Source organism: Xyrauchen texanus, chromosome 13, assembly GCF_025860055.1.
Source record: "Xyrauchen texanus isolate HMW12.3.18 chromosome 13, RBS_HiC_50CHRs, whole genome shotgun sequence".
In the NCBI taxonomy this organism is placed as follows: Eukaryota; Metazoa; Chordata; class Actinopteri; order Cypriniformes; family Catostomidae; genus Xyrauchen; species Xyrauchen texanus.
In genome coordinates, this window is record NC_068288.1 from 23632053 (window position 1) to 23656705 (window position 24653).

The 24653-nt window shown below is 39.5% G+C and overlaps 2 protein-coding genes across 6 annotated transcripts in view; one reads left to right on the top strand and one right to left on the bottom strand.

Annotated features, from left to right (window-relative positions):
• LOC127653870 (ubiquitin carboxyl-terminal hydrolase 13) overlaps nt 1-11383 on the top strand; it is a 39949-nt gene extending 28566 nt beyond the window's left edge. The window contains exons 18-21 of one of the 2 annotated variants that reach the window (XM_052140667.1): nt 5286-5455; nt 7793-7985; nt 8116-8200; nt 9091-11383. In XM_052140667.1, coding sequence (XP_051996627.1) covers nt 5286-5455; nt 7793-7985; nt 8116-8200; nt 9091-9187 — 545 coding nt within the window. In that variant the 3' untranslated portion in view covers nt 9188-11383. The remainder of the gene's footprint in view (nt 1-5285; nt 5456-7792; nt 7986-8115; nt 8201-9090) is intronic. The other variant, XM_052140666.1, reaches the window with a different exon arrangement.
• Nucleotides 11384-11477: 94 nt separating this feature from the next.
• LOC127653871 (PEX5-related protein-like) overlaps nt 11478-24653 on the bottom strand; it is a 155923-nt gene continuing 142747 nt past the window's right edge. For 2 of the 4 annotated variants that reach the window (XM_052140672.1, XM_052140670.1), the window contains exons 11-14: nt 24029-24235; nt 22717-22882; nt 19836-19993; nt 11484-14884 (exon numbers count right to left, since the gene is read on the bottom strand). In XM_052140672.1, the coding sequence (XP_051996632.1) occupies nt 14683-14884; nt 19836-19993; nt 22717-22882; nt 24029-24235 (733 nt within the window). In that variant the 3' untranslated portion in view covers nt 11484-14682. Of the gene's footprint in view, nt 14885-19835; nt 19994-22716; nt 22883-24028; nt 24236-24653 lie in introns of all 4 variants that reach the window. The other 2 variants (XM_052140668.1, XM_052140669.1) reach the window with 2 other exon arrangements.

The following is a 24653-nucleotide window of genomic DNA, read 5'->3' on the forward strand; positions in this document are numbered from 1 at the left end:
AAGATAAATAACCACAGCAGGCTGTCTTGCTTTGTGGGGCTCATTATCTGGGTTCAAGCAAGAGGGGAATATTTCATGTTTGGATCATGCCTTTTAGATGGGTTCTAAAATTAAAAATGTGATGTAAAGAGTTACGTAAATTTGTTTTGGCCTTAAAGGGATAGTTCCTCCAAAAATGAAAATACTGTTGTGTCGTCATTTACTCACCCTCACAATGTTCCAAACCCATTTGAATTGTTAGGCAAAATGTGGCCCTCAGTTACCATTCAGTTTATCCATGCAATGAAAGTGAAATTTGACTGTGGCAAACATTCTGCCTAGCGTCTCCTTTTGTGTTCTACAGAAGAAAGAAAGTCATAGGGGTTTGGATTATGTGAGGGTGAGTAAATGATAACAAATGTTTTGGATAAACTTTCCCTTGAAATCCAGCTAAGTTTAATCAGGTTTAAACAAGGTTGTATTTTAAGTCTCTTGCTAGACACACTTGTTTATCAAAATGCTTCTAGCGAGTAAACACAGTCTTCACACCTCAGCGTCACCTGTGAGCTGGGAATTCTGTCCTACCACTTTCCTGCCCCAGTTAAGCAGCCACATGAGATCACAAACAGACGCAGCCACTTACACAACCAGAGTCTCTAGTGGTCCAGAGCCCATTAGCTTCACATCTCCTAGACTCGTGTGGCTTTCGTCTGCTCCACTGCTACTGCTGGGCCTGTTTCTACATAGTCGCCACTGACAGCGGTTATTAATGTAGTGTGCACTGCATTCATACACAGTTTTTGCCACGCATTAATGTGGAGTTAATATATGAAGGCTGGTCCACAGAAAGCATTAATGGGATCTTGTATTGTTTTTATGTAAAAATATTCTGATCTTCTTTGTTTATTGCATGATTTTATATAACAGATCTAGAGCAGAATAGAACTGTTTCAGTACAGCATGTGGTCAATACAGCATACAAGCCGTGCAAAAATACGCTCTCGAGCACTTTTTTAGGAACACCTGTACACCTACTTGTTCATGTGATTATCTAATCAGCCAATTGTGTGGCAGCATTGCATTGCATAAAATGCAGATATGGGTCAGGAGCTTCAGTTAATGTTCACATCAACCATCAGAATGGGTAAAAATGTGATTTCAGTGATTTTAACCTTGGCATGATTGTTGGTTTGAGTATTTCTGTAACTGCAGATCTCCTGGGATTTTCACACACAACAGTCCATAGAGTTTACTCAGAATAGTGCCAAAAGCAAAAAAAAACATCCAGCGAGTGGCAGTTCTGTGGACGGAAATCTTGTTGATGAGCGAGTTCAGTGGAGAATGACCAATAGTTTGGGCAGACAGAAAGTCTACGGTAACTCGGATAACTGCTCTGTACAATTGTAGTGAGCAGAATAGCATCTCAGAATGCACGCCATTTATAACCTTGAGGCAGATGGGCTAGACAGCAGAAGACCATATTGGGAACTTTATTCGGACCATAGTGTTCCTAATAAAGTGCTCAGCGTGTGTACAGGTCCTTCTCAAAAAATTTGCATATTGTGATAAAGGTCATTATTTTCCATAATGTAATGATAAAAATTAAACTTTCATATATTTTAGATTCATTGCACACCAACTGAAATATTTCAGGTCTTTTATTGTTTTAATACTGATGATTTTGGCATACAGCTCATGAAAACCCAAAATTCCTATCTCAAAAAATTAGCATATCATGAAAAGGGTCTCTAAACAAGCTATTAACCTAATCATCTGAATCAACTAATTAACTCTAAACACCTGCAAAAGATTCCTGAGGCTTTTAAAAACTCCCAGCCTGTTTCATTACTCAAAACCGCAATCATGGGTAAGACTGCCGACCTGACTGCTGTCCAGAAGGACATCACTGACACCCTCAAGCAAGAGGGTAAGACACAGAAAGAAATTTCTGAATAAATAGGCTGTTCCCAGAGTGCTGTATCAAGGTACCTCAGTGGGAAGTATGTGGGAAGGCAAAAGTGTGGCAAAAACGCTGCACAACGAGAAGAGGTGACCGGACCGTGAGGAAGATTGTGGAGAAGGACCGATTCCAGACCTTGGGGGACCTCGCGGAAGCAGTGGACTGAGTCTGGAGTAGAAACATCCCCGCATTCCCCAGGTCAAGCCACTTTTGAACCAGAAACAGCGGCAGAAGCGCCTGACCTGGGCTACAGAGAAGCAGCACTGGACTGTTGCTCAGTGGTCCAAAGTACTTTTTTCGGATGAAAGCAAATTTTGCATGTCATTCGGAAATCAAGGTGCCAGAGTCTGGAGGAAGACTGGGGAGAAGGAAATGCCAAAATGCCTGAAGTCCAGTGTCAAGTACCCACAGTCAGTGATGGTCTGGGGTGCCATGTCAGCTGCTGGTGTTGGTCCACTGTGTTTTATCAAGGGCAGGGTCAATGCAGCTAGCTATCAGGAGATTTTGGAGCACTTCATGCTTCCATCTGCTGAAAAGCTTTATGGAGATGAAGATTTCATTTTTCAGCACGACCTGGCACCTGCTCACAGTGCCAAAACCACTGGTAAATGGTTTACTGACCATGGTATTACTGTGCTCAATTGGCCTGCCAACTCTCCTGACCTGAACCCCATAGAGAATCTGTGGGATATTGTGAAGAGAAAGTTGAGAGACGCAAGACCCAACACTCTGGATGAGCTTAAGGCCGCTATCGAAGCATCCTGGGCCTCCATAACACCTCAGCAGTGCCACAGGCTGATTGCCTCCATGCCACGCCGCATTGAAGCAGTCATTTCTGCAAAAGGATTCCCGACCAAGTATTGAGTGCATAACTGAACATAATTATTTGAAGGTTGACATTTTTTTTGGTATTAAAAACACTTCTTTTATTGGTCGGATGAAATATGCTAATTTTTTGAGATAGGAATTTTGGGTTTTCATGAGCTGTATGCCAAAATCATCAGTATTAAAACAATAAAAGACCTGAAATATTTCAGTTGGTGTGCAATGAATCTAAAATATATGAAAGTTTAATTTTTATCATTACATTATGGGAAATAATGACCTTTATCACAATATGCTAATTTTTTGAGAAGGACCTGTACATGTCATAGTAGCAGCTACGACATGAAACACCTGTTCATAGAGCAACTATGTATATCACTGTGCAGCAGCCTTATTAGCCAATTTGTATGCATTTCTTTCTTCTGTGGAGCACAAAAGAAGATATTCTGAAAAATGCCTGTTTTTTTTTTTTTTTTTCCTCCATGCAATAAAAGGTCATGCAGTCCAGTGTTCTTTAAATGGACAAAAACAGTTCAAATGTTCTTAAAAATAATCTTCATTTGTGAGTTTTTTTTGTCCATGGAAATATTTTGGAAATATTTTTTTCAATGTTTCGTCAGCTGAACGATCAACACCAGTTTAAGAAACAGTACAACCCATTGAACAGACTGTCAGAACATTGATCAGCCTCGTTTTCATTCCCATCAAAAATGAAATATGGCACTACTCTGCATAATGTCTGTCACAGCTAATGGGCATTGTTTGGCATGATCCACATTGGACTCCCTTATAGCTTAATTAGAAAATTTGCTCATGTAGGATTGAGGCAGATGTGTATGACTTTCCTTCATCAGCAGAACCAAAATGAAGAATTTATAAGCCCATTTCAGCTCTGTTTGTCCATACAAATCTAGTAAACGCGTGCTGGCTGTTTGACTGTCCATAAGGCATATTTAGGCAGTATAAAAGTAATCCACATGACTCATGATCAATAAATGTCTTCTAAACAGAATCGATAGGTTTGTGTAAAAAATAAATTGAGAATGAAAACTTCCTGCCAGCAGTCGACGCATCAGTGACATAAGCACATTGGTGCGTTCATGCGAGAAGTCGGAAGCGTGCGCTTTGTATACAACAGAGGACGTCACCTGAGAGTGAATTAATTTCAAACAGAAATACAACGCTGGGTGGAAGCAATGATTTAATGGTAAACACTTTTTAATTATCGATTTGTTTCTTACACCAATCTATGGATGCAGAAGACATTAATTGATCGATTGGAGTCATGTGAATTATTTTATGCTGCCTAAATATGCCCTTTGGACCGTCAAACAACCATCAGCTTGATGGCACCAGTTTAAATGCATTGTATGGACAAACTGAGCTGAAATCTGCTTGTAAAAATCTTCAGTTCTGCTGAAGAAGGAAAGTCATACACATCTGGGATGGCTTAAAGGTAAGTAAATCTTTAGAGAATTTAAATTTTTGGGTGAACTAACCCTTTAAGATGCACCTCAGGTGGTCCGGTTACATGTGGTCAGACGAGACACGTCGCTGTTTACACCTGGGTAGGGTAGAGTTTTAGTAGTGCGTAAATTGTGCCTTAGTGCCCATTTACGCCACAACTAGGCTAAGTTTTAAGTTACGGATAGCTGGTGGAACTGGCCCCAGTTCACTTAAATGAGTCTCCTGTGACCACTTGTGATCGGATTTGGATGGGAGGGACTCTGTTTCATGATGACATACATCAATCACTATGTCAGCATGTTACTGCATGATATTTAAGTGCAACAAATTCATAAAAGTCAAAGAAAGCATGAAAGAAAAGGCATGCTGCTTCTCCCAGATACAGCTGAAATTTAATCTAAGCACAAATGCAACATTTCGAGCTGAATTATCTGTTATTTTAGTGGATTACCTGTATTATAGGTGCTTTGGTGTTAGTGCTTCTCATGTTGATGTTAGTGCTTCTGAGTTGATGTCAAACTCACTGAAGAAGATCCGTGAAGCTCTGTTGCTTGTGTAAATATTCGCTTTTTAAAATTTTCAGATCACATGGTTATTTCTTTTAAAGCCACTCGTAACCGGCAAAGTTTACTCTGTTTTAGTGGTTGATTGACAGGTGAGGGGTGGTGCTTCACTGCTGTCTGGTATGCATACAGGACAGATTATCATTTGCACCTTAAATGCGATGTGGTCATATGAATTTTTGACCACATTCATATGTGATTTTTGTGATCCGATCACAACATTTTTAGACCTGTATTCTTACAATACCAGGTGTAAACTGGGTAAATAAAGCAGGTAGCGTGTGTGATATTTTTATCCACTCTATTAGGTGATTAAATCCTTGCCCCTGAATGCACACTCTCTGAAGGCCTTCTTGAAGTACTTTTGAATCCACTTGTCTGTGTTCTGGTGTTTCTTGAACTGGATTGTCTGTGCTCTGGTGTTTCAAATGTAATAACACTGCATGAGGGTGACACCTACACTTTTATATCTTCTGTGATATTAACTGTAGATTTTGCTGAGCCTCTTGCAATCCCCACTTATATGGAACCAGACCTGCCCAGCCCCAGCCTTCCTGCTACTAGTCCACTACTGGACAACCAACCTCCAGAAGAGAGCATCTCCATCCTCACCTCCATGGGCTTCCCCAGACATCAAACTATCCAGGCTCTCAAAGCCACAGTGAGTACCCTACTTGCAATAATTTCCAATGATTTAATTTATAAAAAGGCTGAAATGCAATAGTTTGATAAGGATCTGCTTTAGATTTGTTGAGGTTTAATCATTTTAAAGCAAACTGCCTAATCTGTTACTTACTGCAAGTTAGTAGATTTGATTCCTTGGTAGGAAGGTATGCTTTATTATTGTGCTGTCATGTTACTCAGACTCAAAACATGTTCCATTATGTCATGATAAGTTCTGCCAATGGGTGCTCATTGGACAAGCATGTGAGAGTGAAGAGGCCATTTCTTATGTTGAACTACTTTGGTTGACCTTCACATTCTCTTAATGTGGTTTTGAAAGTTCATACATGTTTACAGTTGTAAGAAATGTGATTTGCATAGGTTTTGAAGTTCTTCAGAGGTCATGCTGAGTTTGTCAAATGGCTTTGGTCTGTCTTTATTCAGTTGAAATTCCCCTGGCAAGAAAATAATGTTCATTGAATGTCAAACCCAAAAATGTTACTTCAGTGATCATTTACTCACCCTAATTTTTTTTTAACGTAAAACAAAAGGATATTTTAGGCAGAATGTTCAGTCTCTGTCACCATTCTCTAACATTTAATGGAAAAAGGATGCAATGAATGTGAATGCTGACTGAGGATATTAGTCGCTAACATTCCGCCTAACATCTCATTTTGTGTTCCACAGAAGAATGAAAGTCATACAGGTTTGGAACAACTTCAGAGTGAGTAAATTATGACAGAATTTTCATTTTGGGTAAACTATCTCTTTAATGGTTGAGTTTGACCAGATATGGACCCTTTTCAGTCAGGGCCGGCCCGCGACATATGCGGTTACCTAGGGTACAAAATGACAAAGGGGCGCCGCACAAGAGGATTTTTTAAAATGTTTTTGTCAGAAATGCGCTCTATCTCATGATGACTGTGTGCCCCTCTACCCCTGTGTTGAGTAATATGTTCCAATAACATCCTTTCAGGTCTACTGATAAATGGTTACACTGGGTGATCATGCACCATTTGAGAAAATGCAATCTGAAATCTCGCCTAGCGTACCAATAGAGTCTGGGTCGGCCCAAGAGTGTGATGATGCGTTTCCGCCTTATTTAGACGCGTAAATCAAACAAACTTTTTTATATTTGCCATTTTTTATTATTTAGTGTACATTTTATAAAATTATACTTTGTATTATATTACCATGGAATTAGCTTTAAAAACGAGTTACCGCAGAAGCGATGAGGTTTAAAATACAGCTGCTGAAAATGCCAGTAAATTTGACTTCATCTCTCTTCTTACTGTAATTCATAGCTCTCTATTTTCTTCTACATTTAGAAAGTAGTGGAAATGGATTAGAAGCATTTTTCTTTTGATGTTGGAGCAAATGGGCAAGCAAAAATTGTCTGCCATTCACCTCTATCAAAGTTTACCCTGCAATCGTTTAATTCTGCCTTCAAAAACCTGGAAGTTTGAAAAGGGTCCATTGAAGGAAAAGCAGCCAACAAGTGCCCAGATCTCCTTCAGTATTGTTTAAAAGGCAGCAATGGCTACTTGGATGAATCTTAAACATAAAATACTGTAATTTTGGTTAAAGACTTTATGGTCACTACATAATTTCCGTACTTCCATTTGTGTTATTTAAAAAATATATATTTGTATTATTCCAAATGTGGAAAATAGTAATAGTAACGAATAAGTGTGTACCATAACCATTGACTGGTAGGATGTGAAGGCTTTCAGGTCTCCCTATAAATTAATGAATATGTTTCCTGATTAATTGTATTGAAAATATATTCCTTTACATATAGTGGGATCGGCTTCTCCTCTAGTAATCCTCTTTAGCTTTGTATTGTAGACAACATGGTGGTGTGTACGTGTGTAAAAATAACCCCTTAAGCAGCCAATAATAGCACAGTAACAAGTGGACTTCATCAGCCTACGTGTCTCACATTTGGCCAGGAAAAGATGAGGGTGACAGGCCGCATTTGCTTTCAGTGCTGGCATTTGCAGTGAATCACAGAGCTATTTCAGATTAGTGCCTATGTCTAAATGGACTTTTTGACCACACCAGAATGACCTTATTTAAATCAAGGTCTTTCTACTGGTCTGAGCCATTTTTAATGGCTCTTTGCCCGAGGACATAATTTTGATTTTCAGTGTTTTCTTGTAGTGTTAACTTTTATTTGACTTTTAGACTGCAAAATGTGATTGTGTAGTAAGAGCTTAACTGTTTGTTTGGGTTATGTTAAGTATTTTATCTTTTTGCCTGAATACAATGGCAACAATACAGTACAATGTTACATTAGTAATCAGATTTGTTCTCCTTGTTTGTCTGACTAAAGAACAACAACTTGGAGAGAGCTCTTGACTGGATATTCACCCACCCAGAGTGTGAGGACGAGGTTGAGGCCATGTCAGACACAGCAGATACAGAGCCGAATGGTAACAGCTTCTCAAACGCCAATACCCACACCGACTCCTCACTATCTCCAGATCAGGACCCGTCCAGTCCCCGCGTCAGAGACGGACCCGGGCGTAAGTGCTCACTAAATATTGAACTGAACAAACAGGGGTCAACACATATTGAGGATTATGCTGTTTGCACACATTGTTGGTTTGTTTTTTCACCCCTGATGTTGTTTTTTCCCCCTCTCTCAAATTGAAGGTTACGAGCTGTTTGCCTTAATCAGTCATATGGGAGCATCCACAATGTCTGGTCATTATGTCTGTCATATCAAAAAAGAGGGAAGGTATGCTGATTATAATATCTGTTATTTCTTGACACATTTTGTGGATGTGCTTGAACACAAACATCAACAATTACAGATTTATTGCAGAGAACACCAAAAGATGCTTGTCATCAACAAACTGTCATGAAGTATTGGAAAAACAAATGTTATTGGACATGGCCTCAAAAAGTATTTGAACATTTTAGTAATACTTTAAAATGTGTCAATTTCATTACATTATTTAACAAAATATGAATGTACATTCAGCCGGTTGTTATCGCACATTATTACACGGATCTCTGGAATACTAGATTCTGATTGGTCACAGTGAGCCGAGAAGCAGGAGAGACTGCTCGCAGAACCCGGATGAATCAATGGTCTGATCTGTCTAAATCCCTGGTGTGCGGTTGTTACAGAGCAATATCTGACCGCTGGATGGCGCCATTGACCAATCAGAATCTAGTATTCCAGAGAGCCATGTAATAAGTAATATATAACAAACCAATCAGCATTTATTTAAATGTAAGTTAGTGTAAGCACACTTTTCAAGCCAATCATTTCTCAAAAAGAAGTTTGTTGGGTTTCACAGTTATATACTGTCCAGAATGAAGACAACATTTTTTGGACAGTTTCTAGTGAATGTGATAAACTGCACATGTGGTTACTCTGCTCGGACACCTGCGTGAACTTTGTACATCCACTCAAATTCACATTGAGTTGCTTGAACTTAACTTTAAAAATGGCTCAGAAGTGTAAAGTTACTCTTGAGAAAAGCTTTGATTTGATATTTTGTTTCAAATGCATTAAGATTGTGACATTTGTAAGTGTTCAAAAGGATCCAGATACTTCTTGCAGCCAGCCACTGTGTATTTCTTCAAACTCAAACTTGGATTTCTTTTTTACTTCCCTAGATGGCTTATTTACAATGACTACAAAGTTTGTTTGTCAGAGAGGCCTCCTAAAGACTTAGGTTATATGTACTTTTATCGGCGCCTGTCAAGCTGCTAGATCTGGACCTTCACAACCTTATGCACTACCATTAGGCCAGAGAGGTATAGGACACCACTGATACTGCTGGAAATTAGGAAAGCATCTACATCTGTGAGGAGGAGGGAAGACCTCTCAGTCCCTGCCAAGACCTGCACGGTCCCTTACACAACAGGAATGTGGTGAAACAATCGTGTTCTGTCTGTCTATGTTGTGTTTGTTTGTTTGTTTTGTGTCTGCTTTAAAGGTACAGTGGGGTGTGTGCAATTTAGGTATGCAGATTATTATCCTTATATATTCTCAAATGATTTGTTACGTTTCTCTTTTAATACTTTGAGCTTCTTTGCCAGTATTTTTTAATAAGACATACTTCTTTTGGAAATATAAAGTGTGCCTGCATTTAAAAGTGTCATTACTGCCATCACAGTAGAAAGCTGTATGTAAATCAGTTTATTTCATAAACTTTGGGTTACCTAGTTGTTTTACTCGGCACTAAAACAACTTAATCTATTCGAACAGATTTCTGATAGATCTACCACTGGCCTTGAGATCATTTGGACTGGCTTAAGGGTGCTATGGATTCATGTTATAATGTGATTTTTTTCACAGATATTTGTCATGGCCATAAAGAAATAAGTCGGGCACAGAGAGAAATGGTTCAGAAGTTTTTTGCAGACTTGTGTATTTAAATATATTAGACTGTGATTCTTGTAACTGTAGGTAGGTCTTACGTGTTGCTGTTCAATATATGCTAGATAGATAATTCTAGCATTAAGGATTCATCTTTCAGGTTTGTTCTCCCCAGCAGCAGAAATGTGTCTGGTTTACATACATGTAGGCAGAAGAACTCCGTTTCTGATCTAACTTGCAACATCAACTTAAAAAAAGTAAAAGTTCAATCCGACCTTGAAATTTTATGTTTTTTTTTTTTTTTACATTTAAGAACACTTTCATTTGTTGCCATATCTTTGAGGATATTTCATTTGAAGTATTGGAAGTATTATATTTTGGGCATGCCCTTTAGGGCTGTGAAGGCTTTCAGTCAATTCGTGATTGGTGATCTGGAAATGTGCCAATATCACATTTTCATGCAATGTTCAAGTGCTTTGATGATCCCCAGCAGTTTAAAGACTGGGATCAGTTGTTTCGGTTCATCTCAGACTAAAAGAATGTAAAACTATTTTTATCTTGTACCTAAGCAATATCTAAGGATAAATAGAACAGATTTATATGCAGTGTCATACAAAGGACTATCTCAGATATATGGATGTATTCTTTCTTGTGCTCATTGTTACCAGATTACTCTTAAGCTTTATGACAAATCTGACAAGCTTGGCTCCACCTCTATTGTCTGCGCAGACTTACTGATTTGTTATTACCAAAAAAAACCTCTAATGCATACTTGGCAAGTACCCTTCAAAGTGTTATATTACGATGTGATCCTCAGTCTGAAGGTAAGCATCACTAAATTCAAGTTTAATAGTTATTGTTTTATTACCTCTCTCAGGCTTAGGCAGGGCCTGCTCATCTCAATTGATTTCAACTAAATATTGCACATACTGTTCTAGACTGCATCCTGTGCACTACATGTGCACTACATGTTAAGTTGTGAGTTCAGGTGTCTTCGCAAGGTTTTATCCTTTTACAATTTTTATGTCCATTTGTCTCTTTTTTTTAAATTTTTTTATTTTCTTATCCATCCAAGGCTTCTTAAAGGGTTCCCCCTCTCTCTTTCTCCTCTATTCTCTCACTTGATTGAATGAATGTTCATACCCATCTCCAATATCTCTCTACTTTCTGTCTCTCTTGTCTCTATGTTGGGTGTGAAAGTGGATGCTTTTACCCCACCCTTGTCAAACATGACTTGATATTATCAGTATGTGCACTAAAACTCAGAGGTTAGTCAGCTGACATTTTGCAATATATTATTGATCTTTAGTGGGTCCTGTTTTACATGGAACTTTAGGTCAAGTGGTACATTTTTATTGTTAATCTCATTTTGCAGAAAAAAAAAAGAAGAAAAAAAAAAAGTGTGCCAATTCTGTAGTTTCTATACAAACTTGTCCACTTCTTTATTATAAGTTGTTTTTTAATGGATTTTCCTATCCATATATTGTTTGGAACACACAATCGTGGCTAATGTGGGAGTCCTCATTTTAAAACCAGTTTGAACATACTTGTGACTCATGATGTTTAAATTGTTCAATAAAGTCCACAATTGTTTATGTGTGCAGTTGTTATATTTGGTGATATCTGCATAGACAAATTGAAAAATTTTATAAAAACAAATAGGCATATGAAATCTATAACAATATTTTATTTTAAAAGATAACTTTTGTATATGTTTGCTGGATCTTCTTTTGCTATGTTTAAATATTGGGCCAGAGTTAATGAAGCCTTTGTCAAACATTCAGATTCAGTTTGCATGTACAAAATCAGAAACACAGTTCTGATTGATGCATAATGTATGCATAATGGCTGTGTTACTTGAGTCTCTGATTCATGGTTTGAATAATGAAGGCTTTAGTAAATCTGGCTATTCCAAGAGTAGTAATATATATGACTATAAATAATGTCTTATTCAGATTACCCACTGCATTTAAAAAAAACTCCTTGTTATTTCTATATGTTACGATTATATGCTATTCTTTAGAATATTTAAAATATTGTGATTATAGAGAAATACAAGTCATAGAAATGAAGGGTATAGATTAAAATAGGCATGTCAAGTTCGTGCATATAAATAAATCTACAGCATTCAGAAAAGTATTTTCAGCATGCAGTCTTCTCACATCAGGAGTACTTTTGGAGCATGAATTCATCTAGGCGATCACACCTGAGATTGTATGAAGTTCTAAAAAGGGGAGTTTTTGCATGACATAATCTATAGCATTCAGCTACAAAACACAAGTCTTTCTTAACTGTATCAATGAGCATATACTGGGCTTTCCAAATATTTTGGACACAGAATACTAAAGTAAATACATAGCACAGTAATTCAATATATAAAATAAATAACACTTGATTATGGATGCTTGAATGGCTTCATTTCATGAAGGTTTCATTAAGGTTTTTATAATGAATTCTTGCAATTTGTGTACGAAGAATGAAAATGTAAGTTACTAAAAATCAGCTGGATCACTGACTTTTTAAATAAGAATCATACATCATCAATACCTAAATGAATCTTGCATGCTTTGAAGATCACATTTTGTGAACCAGTTGACAAAGCAAGTAAAACTTTCTGGTGTCTTAGTTCTTTGTCTTTTCTTCTGTTTTTGGCTGAATGAGGAAAGAAAATCTGTATCTATGAACTTCTATGTACTTTTCTTGAAGCATGTATGCGACACTAAGCACTTGTGTGTTCACAACGAGCAAAATTAAAACTCATGCAAGCTAGACGTCAACCACAATAAGCTTATGTGAGTAACATTAAGTGCTTTTCCACCATCGGGCCAGACGGTTCCAGTAGCATTTCCACTTGAGCACGGTTCGGCAAGGTACGATTGCAAACCATTCTTGGCCTGGATTTCTCTGCAGGTAGGCTATCCGTGCTTAACCACGCTTAACTGTGCTGGTGGAATGATTGTCAATTTGCCAAGTTAATTGGGAAAGTTAGATAATATTTGGGTGAAGTTAATAAAAATGTATAAAAAGTTGTTTATTTTTTGTGTATCTTATAATTTAATAATGATGGTTTAACTAATATAGTAAAAAAAAATTCTACATGCCTTTTTCATTACTCTAGCTAGTTCATTAAACCTCATATAAAATATATCAATATATTATTCATATAACATTTTGTCAAAATGTAACTTTTTTTAACTATTCTGGGAACTTTTACCTCGCTACAATATTACCTATCATGCAATCGCCAACTAATGTATTTCTTATGTGCATTACTGATCCAGGGACTAAAATCTAAATACTTGTTCTGAGCAGAAACAGTATAAAAAGAGATGCCTAATTTTTTTTTTTCAAGGAACAGTGGTGTTATTCCAAAAATGTACTGTGATAAACCCTTTGATCTTTACCAGAATTTAAAATAAAGGTTTCACTCCCAAAAAATTTAAAGGGATTTTGTTCCCATTTATGGTTACATTATGCAAAACAATTAATTGATTTTCATTATTGTTACTTGAACTGTTTTTAGTCCCTGTTCCTGATTTTCCAGCACCACAGTGGAGAAAGAACTGGGTCTTAAATGGTATGGTTCGTGATCTGTTCAGCCCTCTGGTGGAAAAGCTGTTATTGAGAGTATTAGAGCATAAAACATGATGCTGAACTCTATATACATCTCGAAAACTGGCAGGGTTTTATCTTAGATTTTGGGCAGTTACTTTCAAACAGAGTTACTTTTTTCTAGTGAAATTCAGGCAGTAATTTCAGGCAAAACGGGCAGTAAATCTGAATTCTCTGCATCATGTGTGTATCTACTAAAATAATTAATATAACAATTTAAGAAACGGAATGTTTCACAAAAAGATCTTGATGTAACTGATTTTCCCCCCAGTTATATCAAGAGGTCAAAGTATGGTAAGGAATGCCTTTTATCTGATAACATACTAATAAAACCTTTTTCCATGCAGGATAAGTAAGGCTATGTAATCTGGTCTGCAAGCTCCAGGAAATAAAGGGATGATGCAGCAAAGATCAGGTGGGGAGTGTCCAGGGTTTGACTAAGTGCCACCAAAAATACTTCAGTCTCTTTTAAAATAGCCCCACCATCTCAAATATAGAGTGCATGAGAACCAACAGATGAAGTCTATAAAGTACATTTCTAATCAAGTCATTATAGATTGAGGATGTCCTCTGGGGATTGAAACAATGCTTTTCTTGCACGTGGGTTCCTCTGGTCAATTGTGGAAATGGACCATTTCAGAGACTATTCGAACCCACTTTGTATTAGGTGGCGTAAACTACTATGTACTTAACTATTTGATACACTTATTATGTACATACATGTTGTTGCATTGTAATTACATTTAAAGAACTTGCATTTAATTACATTTGTAGTTATACTGTTAACTTTACCATTAACCCAACCCTTACCCCAAAACCTAATTCTAACCCCTAACCCTACCCTTACTCCTAAACCTTCCTGTACCTCAATCTCAGTAGCAGCAAATGTGTGCATTTTGCAGGACAACATGCATTTACACATTAAATACATAGTCTTGTATGTATTTAATGTTAGTTCATAGTAGTTAGGGCCACCTAACATAAAGTGTGTCTGACTAATACCATTTTCCACTGGCTTCCACTGTTTAAATTGCAGGTTTATATTTTCTAAGGCATACTCGTACAATCTTCGCCCGGCATTGTGCTCTTTTGGGAACTCATAAACTGCAGTGCAAATCCATTAAAATAGTATCGTCCACCACTCACAGTTCTTAAGAACATAAAGGTGCTCTGCGGAGACAAAACTTTATTGTCTGTACCAAATTTTGGCTTTCCAGCAAAGTTCTTCTCTTAAAGGACTTTGGATTTTTGCCAAGGTTAAAGAGTTTACTTGCTCACATATCCAGGTTAAAAGCTTTCATGAGTAAGTCAAGGTCCCCTATGTTGGCAGCCTGGAAGAGCTCAGGCTGGTCCAGCATGGACAGTGCTATACGCAGGGCCACCCAGATGTTTCCAGACATGACCTGGTGTGAAAGTTGCCGACTCCTGCTCTTCCTCTGCAGACCCAGAGCTGTCAGGAAGTTCCTGGCTGCCTCCCTGAAGAAAAAAACAAGACAGAAGTTTTTTCACTCAAAAGACACAGGTCACACATGAATGACTGAATGAATAAAAACAAGAAATGAATGTTTTATTACATTGCATTTATTCTGACAGTAACTCTGGACCATATATCCATATTTCATGTTAATACAACATGGCGCCGCAGATGGCCGCCTAGGTGTGGAGCTCTTCAATTCTTTTGTTGTTTTGGTTAGTTTGTCCTGTGTTTAGCAATCTTTTACCAATCAGTTTTACCAGGGACGAACTGCTGAACATTCGGCAGCACATACCAGATCATCTTTTCCCGGTTTTTCAATATTTGGACGTTTTGCTGGACATTTTAGTTGTAGGCGCTGCTGTGTTGTTTCGTAGATGCGCTACGAGACGCAGGCGAGGGAGACGAGCTGGCGCGCTGATTAAACTCCGTCAGCGCGGCGTTCGCACAGCGCTGCCGAGCATTCATCTCGCAAATCTCCGCTCTCTTCCCAACAAAACGGACGAACTACATCTCCTCACACATACTAATAAGGACTTTTCAAACTCTGCTGCACTGTGCTTCACTGAAACCTGGCTGAGTGAAGCCATTCCGGACAGCGCATTACATCTGCCGGGCTCAGCTGTTCAGAGCGGATCGCATCGCGGAGTTAACGGGGAAAACGAGAGGCGGTGGAACATGCTTTTACATCAACGAAAGTTGGTGTACAGATGTAACAACACTAAAGAGAATGTGCTGTCCTAATCTGGAAGCGCTCTTTATTAACTGTAAACCGTTCTACTCGCCGCAGGAGTTTTCTTCGTTTATTCTGGTGAGTGTTTACATTCCTCCTAACGCGTCTGGGAACTTAGCGCTGCAACAGCTGGCTGATCAAATCTCAGACACAGAACAACAATACCCGGACTCAGTCATTATTATTCTTGGGGACTTTAACAAAACAAATCTCACACGCGAACTGCCCAAATACAGACAGCACATTACATGCCCCACCAGAGACAGAAATATATTGGATCACTGCTATACAACATTAAAGGATGCATATCGCTCTGTCCCACGTGCAGCTTTGGGTCTCTCTGATCACTGTCTGGTTCATCTTCTCCCGACCTACAGGCAGAAATTAAAATCAACAAAGCCAGTTGTAAGGACTATAAGGAGATGGACTATTGAAGCAGAGCTGGAACTACAAGCCTGCTTTGACTGCACTGATTGGAGTGTTTTTGAAGCTGCAGCTACAGACCTGGACAAGCTCACAGATACTGTTACATCATACATCAGTTTCTGTGAGGATATGTGCATCCCTACTAGGACATTTTTGTCATTCAACAATGATAAACCATGGTTCACAGGGAAACTCAGACAGCTTCGTCATGCCAAAGAGGAGGCTTACAGGGGTGGGGATAGAGTCTTGTATAATCAGGCCAGGAACACACTGAATAAGGAAATCAGAGTGGCTAAAAGAAGCTACTCTGAGAAGCTGAAAAGAAAGTTTTCAGCTAACGACCCTGCATCAGTGTGGAGTGGCCTGAAACAACTTACTAATTACAGGACTCCTACCCCCAACCCTGTGGCGGACCAACGACTGGCTGACGACCTGAATGTGTTTTAGTGCAAATTTGAAAGGCCCGATTTCACACCCCACATCCACTCGGACCTTCATTTCACACAACCATTAACACCTCCTGCAACCCCCCTCCTCCCCCCTCCTGCTACACTACCTGCACTCAAGATCTGTAAGGACGATGTGTGCCGTATCTTTCGGAAGCAAAGGACAAGGAAGGCTCCAGGACCAGATGGCATCTCACCAGCGTGCCTTCGTTCCTGTGCTAACCAACTGGCCCCCATCTTCACTCAGATCTTCAATAGATCACTGGAGCAGTGTGAAGTCCCATGCTGCTTCAAACGCTCAATTATTATCCCGTCCCTAAGAAACCTAAAATCACAGGACTTAATGACTACAGACCTGTCGCCCTGACATCTGTGGTCATGAAGTAATTTGAGAGACTGGTGTTGGCCCACCTGAAGGACATCACTGGACCCTTTCTGGACCCCCTTCAATTTGCTTATCGAGCAAACAGGTCTGTGGATGATGCAGTCAACATGGGTTTGCATCATATCCTGCAACATCTGGACAGACCGGGGTCATACGTAAGGATCCTTTTTGTGGACTTCAGCTCGGCTTTCAACACAATCATACCAGATGTACTCCGGACTAAGTTAAACCAACTCCCTGTTCCCACCTCTACCTGTCAGTGGATTACCAGTTTTCTGATGGACAGGCAGCAGCTTGTGAGGCAGGGAAAATTCACTTCCACCACCTGTACCATCAGCACTGGTGCCCCCCAGGGATGTGTGCTCTCCCCCACTTCTCTTCTCCCTGTACACCAATGACTGCACCACCAAGGACCCCTCTGTCAGGCTCCTGAAGTTTGCAGACGACACCACTGTCATCGGTCTCATCCGAGATGATGATGAGTCTGCATATATAAAGGAGGTTGAACAGCTGGCTTTCTGCTGCAGTCAAAACAACCTGGAGCTGAACACGCTCAAAACAGTGGAGATGATTGTGGACTTTAGGAGGAACACCCCAACATTGTCCCCCCTCACCATTATAACAGCACTGTGAGGCAGGGAAAATTCAGATGGCACTACCATCTCACAGGACCTGAAGTGGGAGATACACATCGACTCCATTGTGAAAAAGGCCCAGCAGAGGTTGTACTTCCTTCTCCAGCTGAGGAAGTTCAATCTGCCACCAGTGCTGCTGAAACAGTTCTATTCAGCAGTCATTGAGTCTGTCCTCTGCACTTCAATAACTGTCTGGTTTGGTGCAGCTACGAAATCAGACATCAGAAGACTACAAAGAACAGTTTGGTCTGCTGAGAGGATTATTGGTTGCCCCCTGCCTCCCCTTCAAGAACTATACACTTCCAGAGTGAGGAAAAAGGCTGGTAAAATCACTCTGGACCCCACTCACCCTGCCCACTACCTTTTTGAACTGTTGCCTTCTGGCCGGCGCTTCAGAGCTCTGAACACCAGAACCGTCAGACACAGGAACAGTTTTTTCCCTCAGGCCATCCATCTAATGAACAATTAAATTGCCCCATTGAGCAATAATTATGTGCAATACACAGTTTAATTTTAATTTTAATTTATATTATCCAACATATCCACTTCTGCCATTACTTACATTGCTCTGTACATAATATACTTATTCTTTATATACAGATTGTATTAGATTTGCACTACGTGTGTGTATGTGGGTATGTATGAAGGTGAGTGTATGTACGTATATGTATAATTATTTATTTTGTGTTCTTTTTTGTTTTTAATTACCTATGTCTTGCTGCTGTTTTTGGTATTGTTTGTATTGTTGTTGACTGGAAGCTCCTGTCACCTAGACAAATTCCTTGTATGTGTAAGCATACTTGGCAATAAAGCTGATTCTGATTCTGATTCTGATATAGGATTACTATTTGAAAGGAAAGTTTGGTATGAGGTATTTACATACGTAGTTTTCCACTGCTTTTACTTCAGGGCTCCAGGCTTACTTAAATTGGACATAAAGTCGCAACCCAACACAATGCTGTTTATCATACAAAAATAAAGAAAAATATCTGTAAAAATGAAACCTTTAAATATATCAGTCAATAATTCACCACACAAAACTAACAGATCTTCTCGCAAGTTAACCCATTTTTCACGTAGTCTGGGTAGATTTTCATTTATAGTTTTTGAGGATGCTGGCATAGGACGCAACCAGTCCAAGTTGGCTGGAAAATGGACATTTCTGTCATCTTTCAGCACAGAATCAACTATCATATGCCCTCTCCTTACCGCACATCGCCCGGAAATTCATCGCAAATGTTTTCCTGTGGATGCGCACTCGCTACTGTCACGTTCCTGTGTTGTCTGGCCTATGTTCTCCGTTTCACCTATCACATTCCATGTGTCACGATGCAGGAGGAGGCAGACAATGGGTTGGATCCAAATGCAGTGTACTTTATTGTAAATCAAAGTGAGACAAAACAAACAGGAACAAAGGAAATGACCACGATGGGTAAAACGACACTAAAACCTGGAAACACGGAAAACATGAAAGGTAGAACAGGCAGGATAAACATCAGGGGGAGCACGGAGACAGGCATCCACAAACATCAAAGACCAACAGGGGAATGGTGAAACAAACCGGGTTAAATACACAAACACAATGACGACTAAACGAGACACAGGTGAGACCAATGAAGAGTGCAGGCAGTGAGAGAGGCCAGGAATTGTGGGAATTGTAGTTTTATACACAGACAGTGAAACACGGGGCGGACAACAAGGAAAACGTGACATGGAATTTGACGTGCTGAGTGAAACAGAAAACACGGACCGGACCACAAGGAATGTGACATGGAATGTGACATGGAATGTGATAGGTGAAACGGAGAACATAGGCCAGACAACACAGGAACGTGACAGCTACAGAGAAAAATGATGGCATTCACGGCCATTGCAGGGCTACAGTGTGTAGTTTATACAGTAGATGGGATACATGCTTCTTTCATTAACACAAGATGAAGAAATATTTATCAACCGAAAAAATATCACTCTTTCTGTCTGTCTATCTATCTGGCTGGCTGGCTGGCTAATCTAATATTTTATTTGTTATATATATTCCATGAGGTATTTGCTGACAAATTGCCCTTCCCTGTCTACCAGTCACTTTTGGCGATTTAAAAGAGCGCGCTCATCAAATGCGACATCATCCATAGCAACGAGGTCAACTCCGCCTTATCTTAAGATTTCCTGTAAAAGTTGCTCTTAGCAGTTTTGCAAATAGCTTTTATGCAAAAACTCCGAGCAAGTAACTCTTTGGAGAACTCCTAGTGGTAAGATAAAAATCTTTGTGAATGCGGGCCCAGATGTATAGCCCAGCTCCTTCTCTCACTGTCACTTGCTGGCACAAACCTGTGAGCACCCATGTTAATGAAGCTGATGCCCAGGTTGTAACGTGATCGAATGAAGCCAGGCTGCAGCTCCAGGGCTCTGGTGTAGGCCTCTATTGCCTCCTTACTGCGATCTCCATTAGCCAGCGTTGCCCCAAGCCGATTCCACAGCAGGTAGTCCTGTACAAAAGAATGTAAAAGAATTACCTCTGGCTCAGTGTCACGGATCAAAACAATTAGCACTCTGTGATTTAAAGATTATGAAGTTACATACAACTGTGCCTAATACCATTAAGTTATGACCTGGGATATAAAAATAAGGATTTAACCTTTAAGTACAGTGACACTGGATAAAAAAAAAAATGATAGAAAAGGACATCTTAGTGCTAGGTGTTCTGAGCTGTGTCTTCACACTATTTGCCTTAAATATTCACTATACTGCAAAAACTGCTTCTTATTTCAAAATATTTTACAGTTAATATGACATTCTTCAGATCAATATACAACTTGTATATTTTGATATGTAAATCACAGAAATTAAGGGTATATATTAAATTGATAGCTCCCCTGAACATGTCATCTGTTTGCAAATAATCTGGTGTAATCTCTCTTTGTCTAATAATTAAATAGTTTCAGTTGTTAGCAGGAATGCCAGTTTCACTGCTGCATGCTCTGAGAGTTTTCGCTCTGAAACCCTCCTCCTCCCCAGAACCACAGGTCTAAATCTGATTCTAGGGAATAATTGTGCAGCAGCAGCATTAATTTATTTAGATGATCTCACCTAAAATTGTACAAAGTTCTCGAAAAGGGAAGGTTTAGCTTCAGGCATTAATCTTAGCTACAGTATCTAGTATTCAGCTACTAAGCCCAATCCTGTCCTAACTGTGTCAATGAACATATACTCACAGTGCAAGCATATATATATATACTCACCTAAAGGATTATTAGGAACACCTGTTCAGTTTCTCATTAATGCAATTATCTAATCAACCAATCACATGGCAGTTGCTTCAATGCATTTAGGGGTGTGGTCCTGGTCAAGACAATCTCCTGAACTCCAAACTGAATGTCAGAATGGGAAAGAAAGGTGATTTAAGCAATTTTGATCGTGGCATGGTTGTTGGTGCCAGACGGGCCGGTCTGAGTATTTCACAATCTGCTCAGTTACTGGGATTTTCACGCACAACCATTTCTAGGGTTTACAAAGAATGGTGTGAAAAGGGAAAAACATCCAGTATGCGGCAGTCCTGTGGGCTGAAAATGCCTTGTTGATGCTAGAGGTCAGAGGAGAATGGGCCGACTGATTCAAGCTGATAGAAGAGCAACTTTGCCTGAAATAATCACTCGTTACAACCGAGGTATGCAGCAAAGCATTTGTGAAGCCACAACACGCACAACCTTGAGGCGGATGGGCTACAACAGCAGAAGACCCCACCGGGTACCACTCATCTCCACTACAAATAGGAAAAAGAGGCTACAATTTGCAAGAGCTCACCAAAATTGGACAGTTGAAGACTGGAAAAATGTTGCCTGGTCTGATGAGTCTCGATTTCTGTTGAGACATTCAGATGGTAGAGTCAGAATTTGGCATAAACAGAATGAGAACATGGATCCATCATGCCTTGTTACCACTGTACAGGCTGGTGGTGGTGGTGTAATGGTGTGGGGGATGTTTTCTTGGCACACTTTAGGCCCCTTAGTGCCAATTGGGCATCGTTTAAATGCCACAACCTACCTGAGCATTGTTTCTGACCATGTCCATCCCTTTATGGCCACCATGTACCCATCCTCTGATGGCTACTTCCAGCAGGATAATGCACAATGTCACAAAGCTCGAATCATTTCAAATTGGTTTCTTGAACATGACAATGAGTTCACTGTACTAAAATGGCCCCCACAGTCAACAGATCTCAACCCAATAGAGCATCTTTGGGATGTGGTGGAACGGGAGCTTCGTGCCCTGGATGTGCATCCCACAAATCTCCATCAACTGCAAGATGCTATCCTATCAATATGGGCCAATATTTCTAAAGAATGCTTTCAGCACCTTTTTGAATCAATGCCACATAGAATTAAGGCAGTTCTGAAGGCGAAATGGGGTCAAACATAGTATTAGTATGGTGTTCCTAATAATCCTTTAGGTGAGTGTATATGCTTTTCGAATATTTTTGTATACAGAATACTATTATAAATATATAATATATATGTATATAAGACAGTAAATAAATAAATATGCCTTTGAAAGTAGTTGATTGAATGGCATTGAATACTCCATAATTAACATAAAATAAATACTTTTTTTAAATTTTTGTGTGTGGAAATAATGTTATGAAATAAATGTACTAATTTCTAACAAAGTTATGACCTGTTGTCATTCGTTTAGGGATATAAAAATATGAATTTGCCCTTTAAATACAGCTACACTGGATAAAACACAGTAGTAAAATTGAAGATCTAAGTATGCTTTCTGAGCTCTCTCTTCACACCTTTTGCCTGAGTTTGTAATCTCACAGAAGGAGTCTGGTGTCAGAGTTTCACTACAATGGCCATTATCTTTCACTCTATTCAAGCTTTGAGCCCCCCAGCAGGCAAGCAGACATTACCAAGTCAAGCAGATAGGGAGGATTTTCAAATGAGTGTAAATGTAGTCTACACATGGGTACAAAATTCAGCTTAGCAAGCATTAATCATCGACAAGGTGACCTACTGGGTCCTGTAGTCTGCATTCATGAATGGAAAAGAATAAAGCTCCCCTCAAGTTTCAAATGAACTGTTTCAAAGATTTGGAGACACTTTTCATGCCTCAATGACTCTTTGACACTCCTTTTCTCTCTGCCTTTGGGGAGCATTTCTGTATGATTTAGCACCAGTTTGTCAGTTGAGTGTGCTGAGCAGGGATTTACCTCAGGCCGCACTGACAGTGCAGCATTGAAAGCTTCTACTGCTTTGTTGAACTCAGAGCTGAGATTATACAGCACGCCCAACCCAGTCTGCAGGTCTGGGTCGATAGTGTCTGAGTTCTGCTGGGCAGCATCCAGGTAGAGCTCCTTTACCTCAGGCAGAATGGGGCTGGTGTAGCAGAACACAGAAAGAGAAGCAGAGATTAAAAGAGAGAGAGAACTGGGAGACTCACAAGAGCATTGCCCTTGAGTGATGCCCTGACCAGCAACATCAAAATATGTCATTTATTGCCTAAATAAGGAGAAAGACGCTCTGTAGTGGGAAGCTTATGATACTAATTTAATGAAACCAATAACTTTTCTTTTAAAAGGGGATGTAGCACTACAAATATAGGGGTGATTCTTCAATTAGGGGAACTTTTCAGCCCCTTAGGACGATTTAAAAAGGAAAAATGCCTTTAAAATCTAGTTTTTCATTCTAGATTTGAGATCTAAAAGACTTTTGAGCTTTGAGATTTGTATTGTTTCTTTAATTACTTTTTTCTAATAATACTGTGGAGCGGAGGGGGGTGGGGCCGGGTCGGAATATCGCGTGCCTGGTCCCCAATCGGCCTGATGAGGCGCGAGGGATAAAGGTGGCCGGTGACGATTGTTCCAGAGAGAGAGAATTACGGGCATGTCCGCATGTGTGTTTGTTTATGTTGTGTTTTAAGTTTCTTATTAAATTATTATTTATGTTGACAAGCCGGTTCTCGCCTCCTCCTTGTCCAACTGTTTTACAAATACTTTTAAGATTTTTACATCATGACCTGAGACTCGGCTGGGTATCAAACCGGTCAGTATTTGAACATTTTAATTCAGAAACAATCAGTTTCAATTTCATGTTGGGTCTTCAAATCTTAGGCTTTTCCAATATTTTCTCTAAAATGTGAGTGAGAAAAAACATTACTAAGATGCTATTAGATCCTATTATAGGAGGGGCATTATGGTGTGAATACGGTTGTCTGGTCATTGGACTGGAAGGGGCTGTCAGAAGTTTCTGTGGGGGCACAAGGAAAATCTAGGGGGTGATGCCCCTCCATGTCCACCCCTTAGACCTGGACATGACACCTCATACATTATACCTAACACCTACTGAAAGTTAATCAAGGCCATGATCAGATCTTTATTCCAGAACATGTTATTATTGTTTTAACATAGATTAAACATATTTTAAAAGAGTTTCCTTTTATAAAAATTTTAAGTAGACAAATGTGCCCCTAAATCACCTATATGATCCTCATGTGGAAATTAATGCTTTCATTAAAAGCCCTACCAGCCAGTTGAGGAGGGATATGAGAGTTTCCGTGATCCAGGTGAGCCCTGCAGGTGCGTGCGGCTCTTCAGATGATGTTTGTATTTGAGGTTGTGCCTTATCCAGCCCAGCAGAGCCTCACACGCCTCCTGCCTCATGCCAGTGTTGGTTAGGCTCACTGCCAGTGCCATGAGGGCCTGGAGGTTATTGGGGTGAATTTCCAGACACCTGAACACATACACAACGGAAGCATCTAAACAACCACTTCTTTTGATGGACACTAATTAGCTCTCTGCCATCATAATGAGAGGCAGATGCTTCCTGATTAGTGCTGGTTTTAATTCATGGGTGAATACTTGTGTCATCTCATGTGTCTGTATTGAGACCATGCAAACATGTTTCATAAAACTGAAATAAATAATTTGCTCAGTTTATGTTGGATTTCATGTTTCTTGTTTTACAAGCATATAAATACTGTTGCGAGGATGACATCTGGTAATTGTTTACTAATACATTGGGTGCATGAGCATTGCAAAGAATAAAAAAGGAACTTGTAATGATGTCAAATATAAACCTTTTACTGTGCTTTCTTTATTACAGTCAGTAAAAAAAAAATTCTCGTAAAAGCAGTATACACTACTAATGA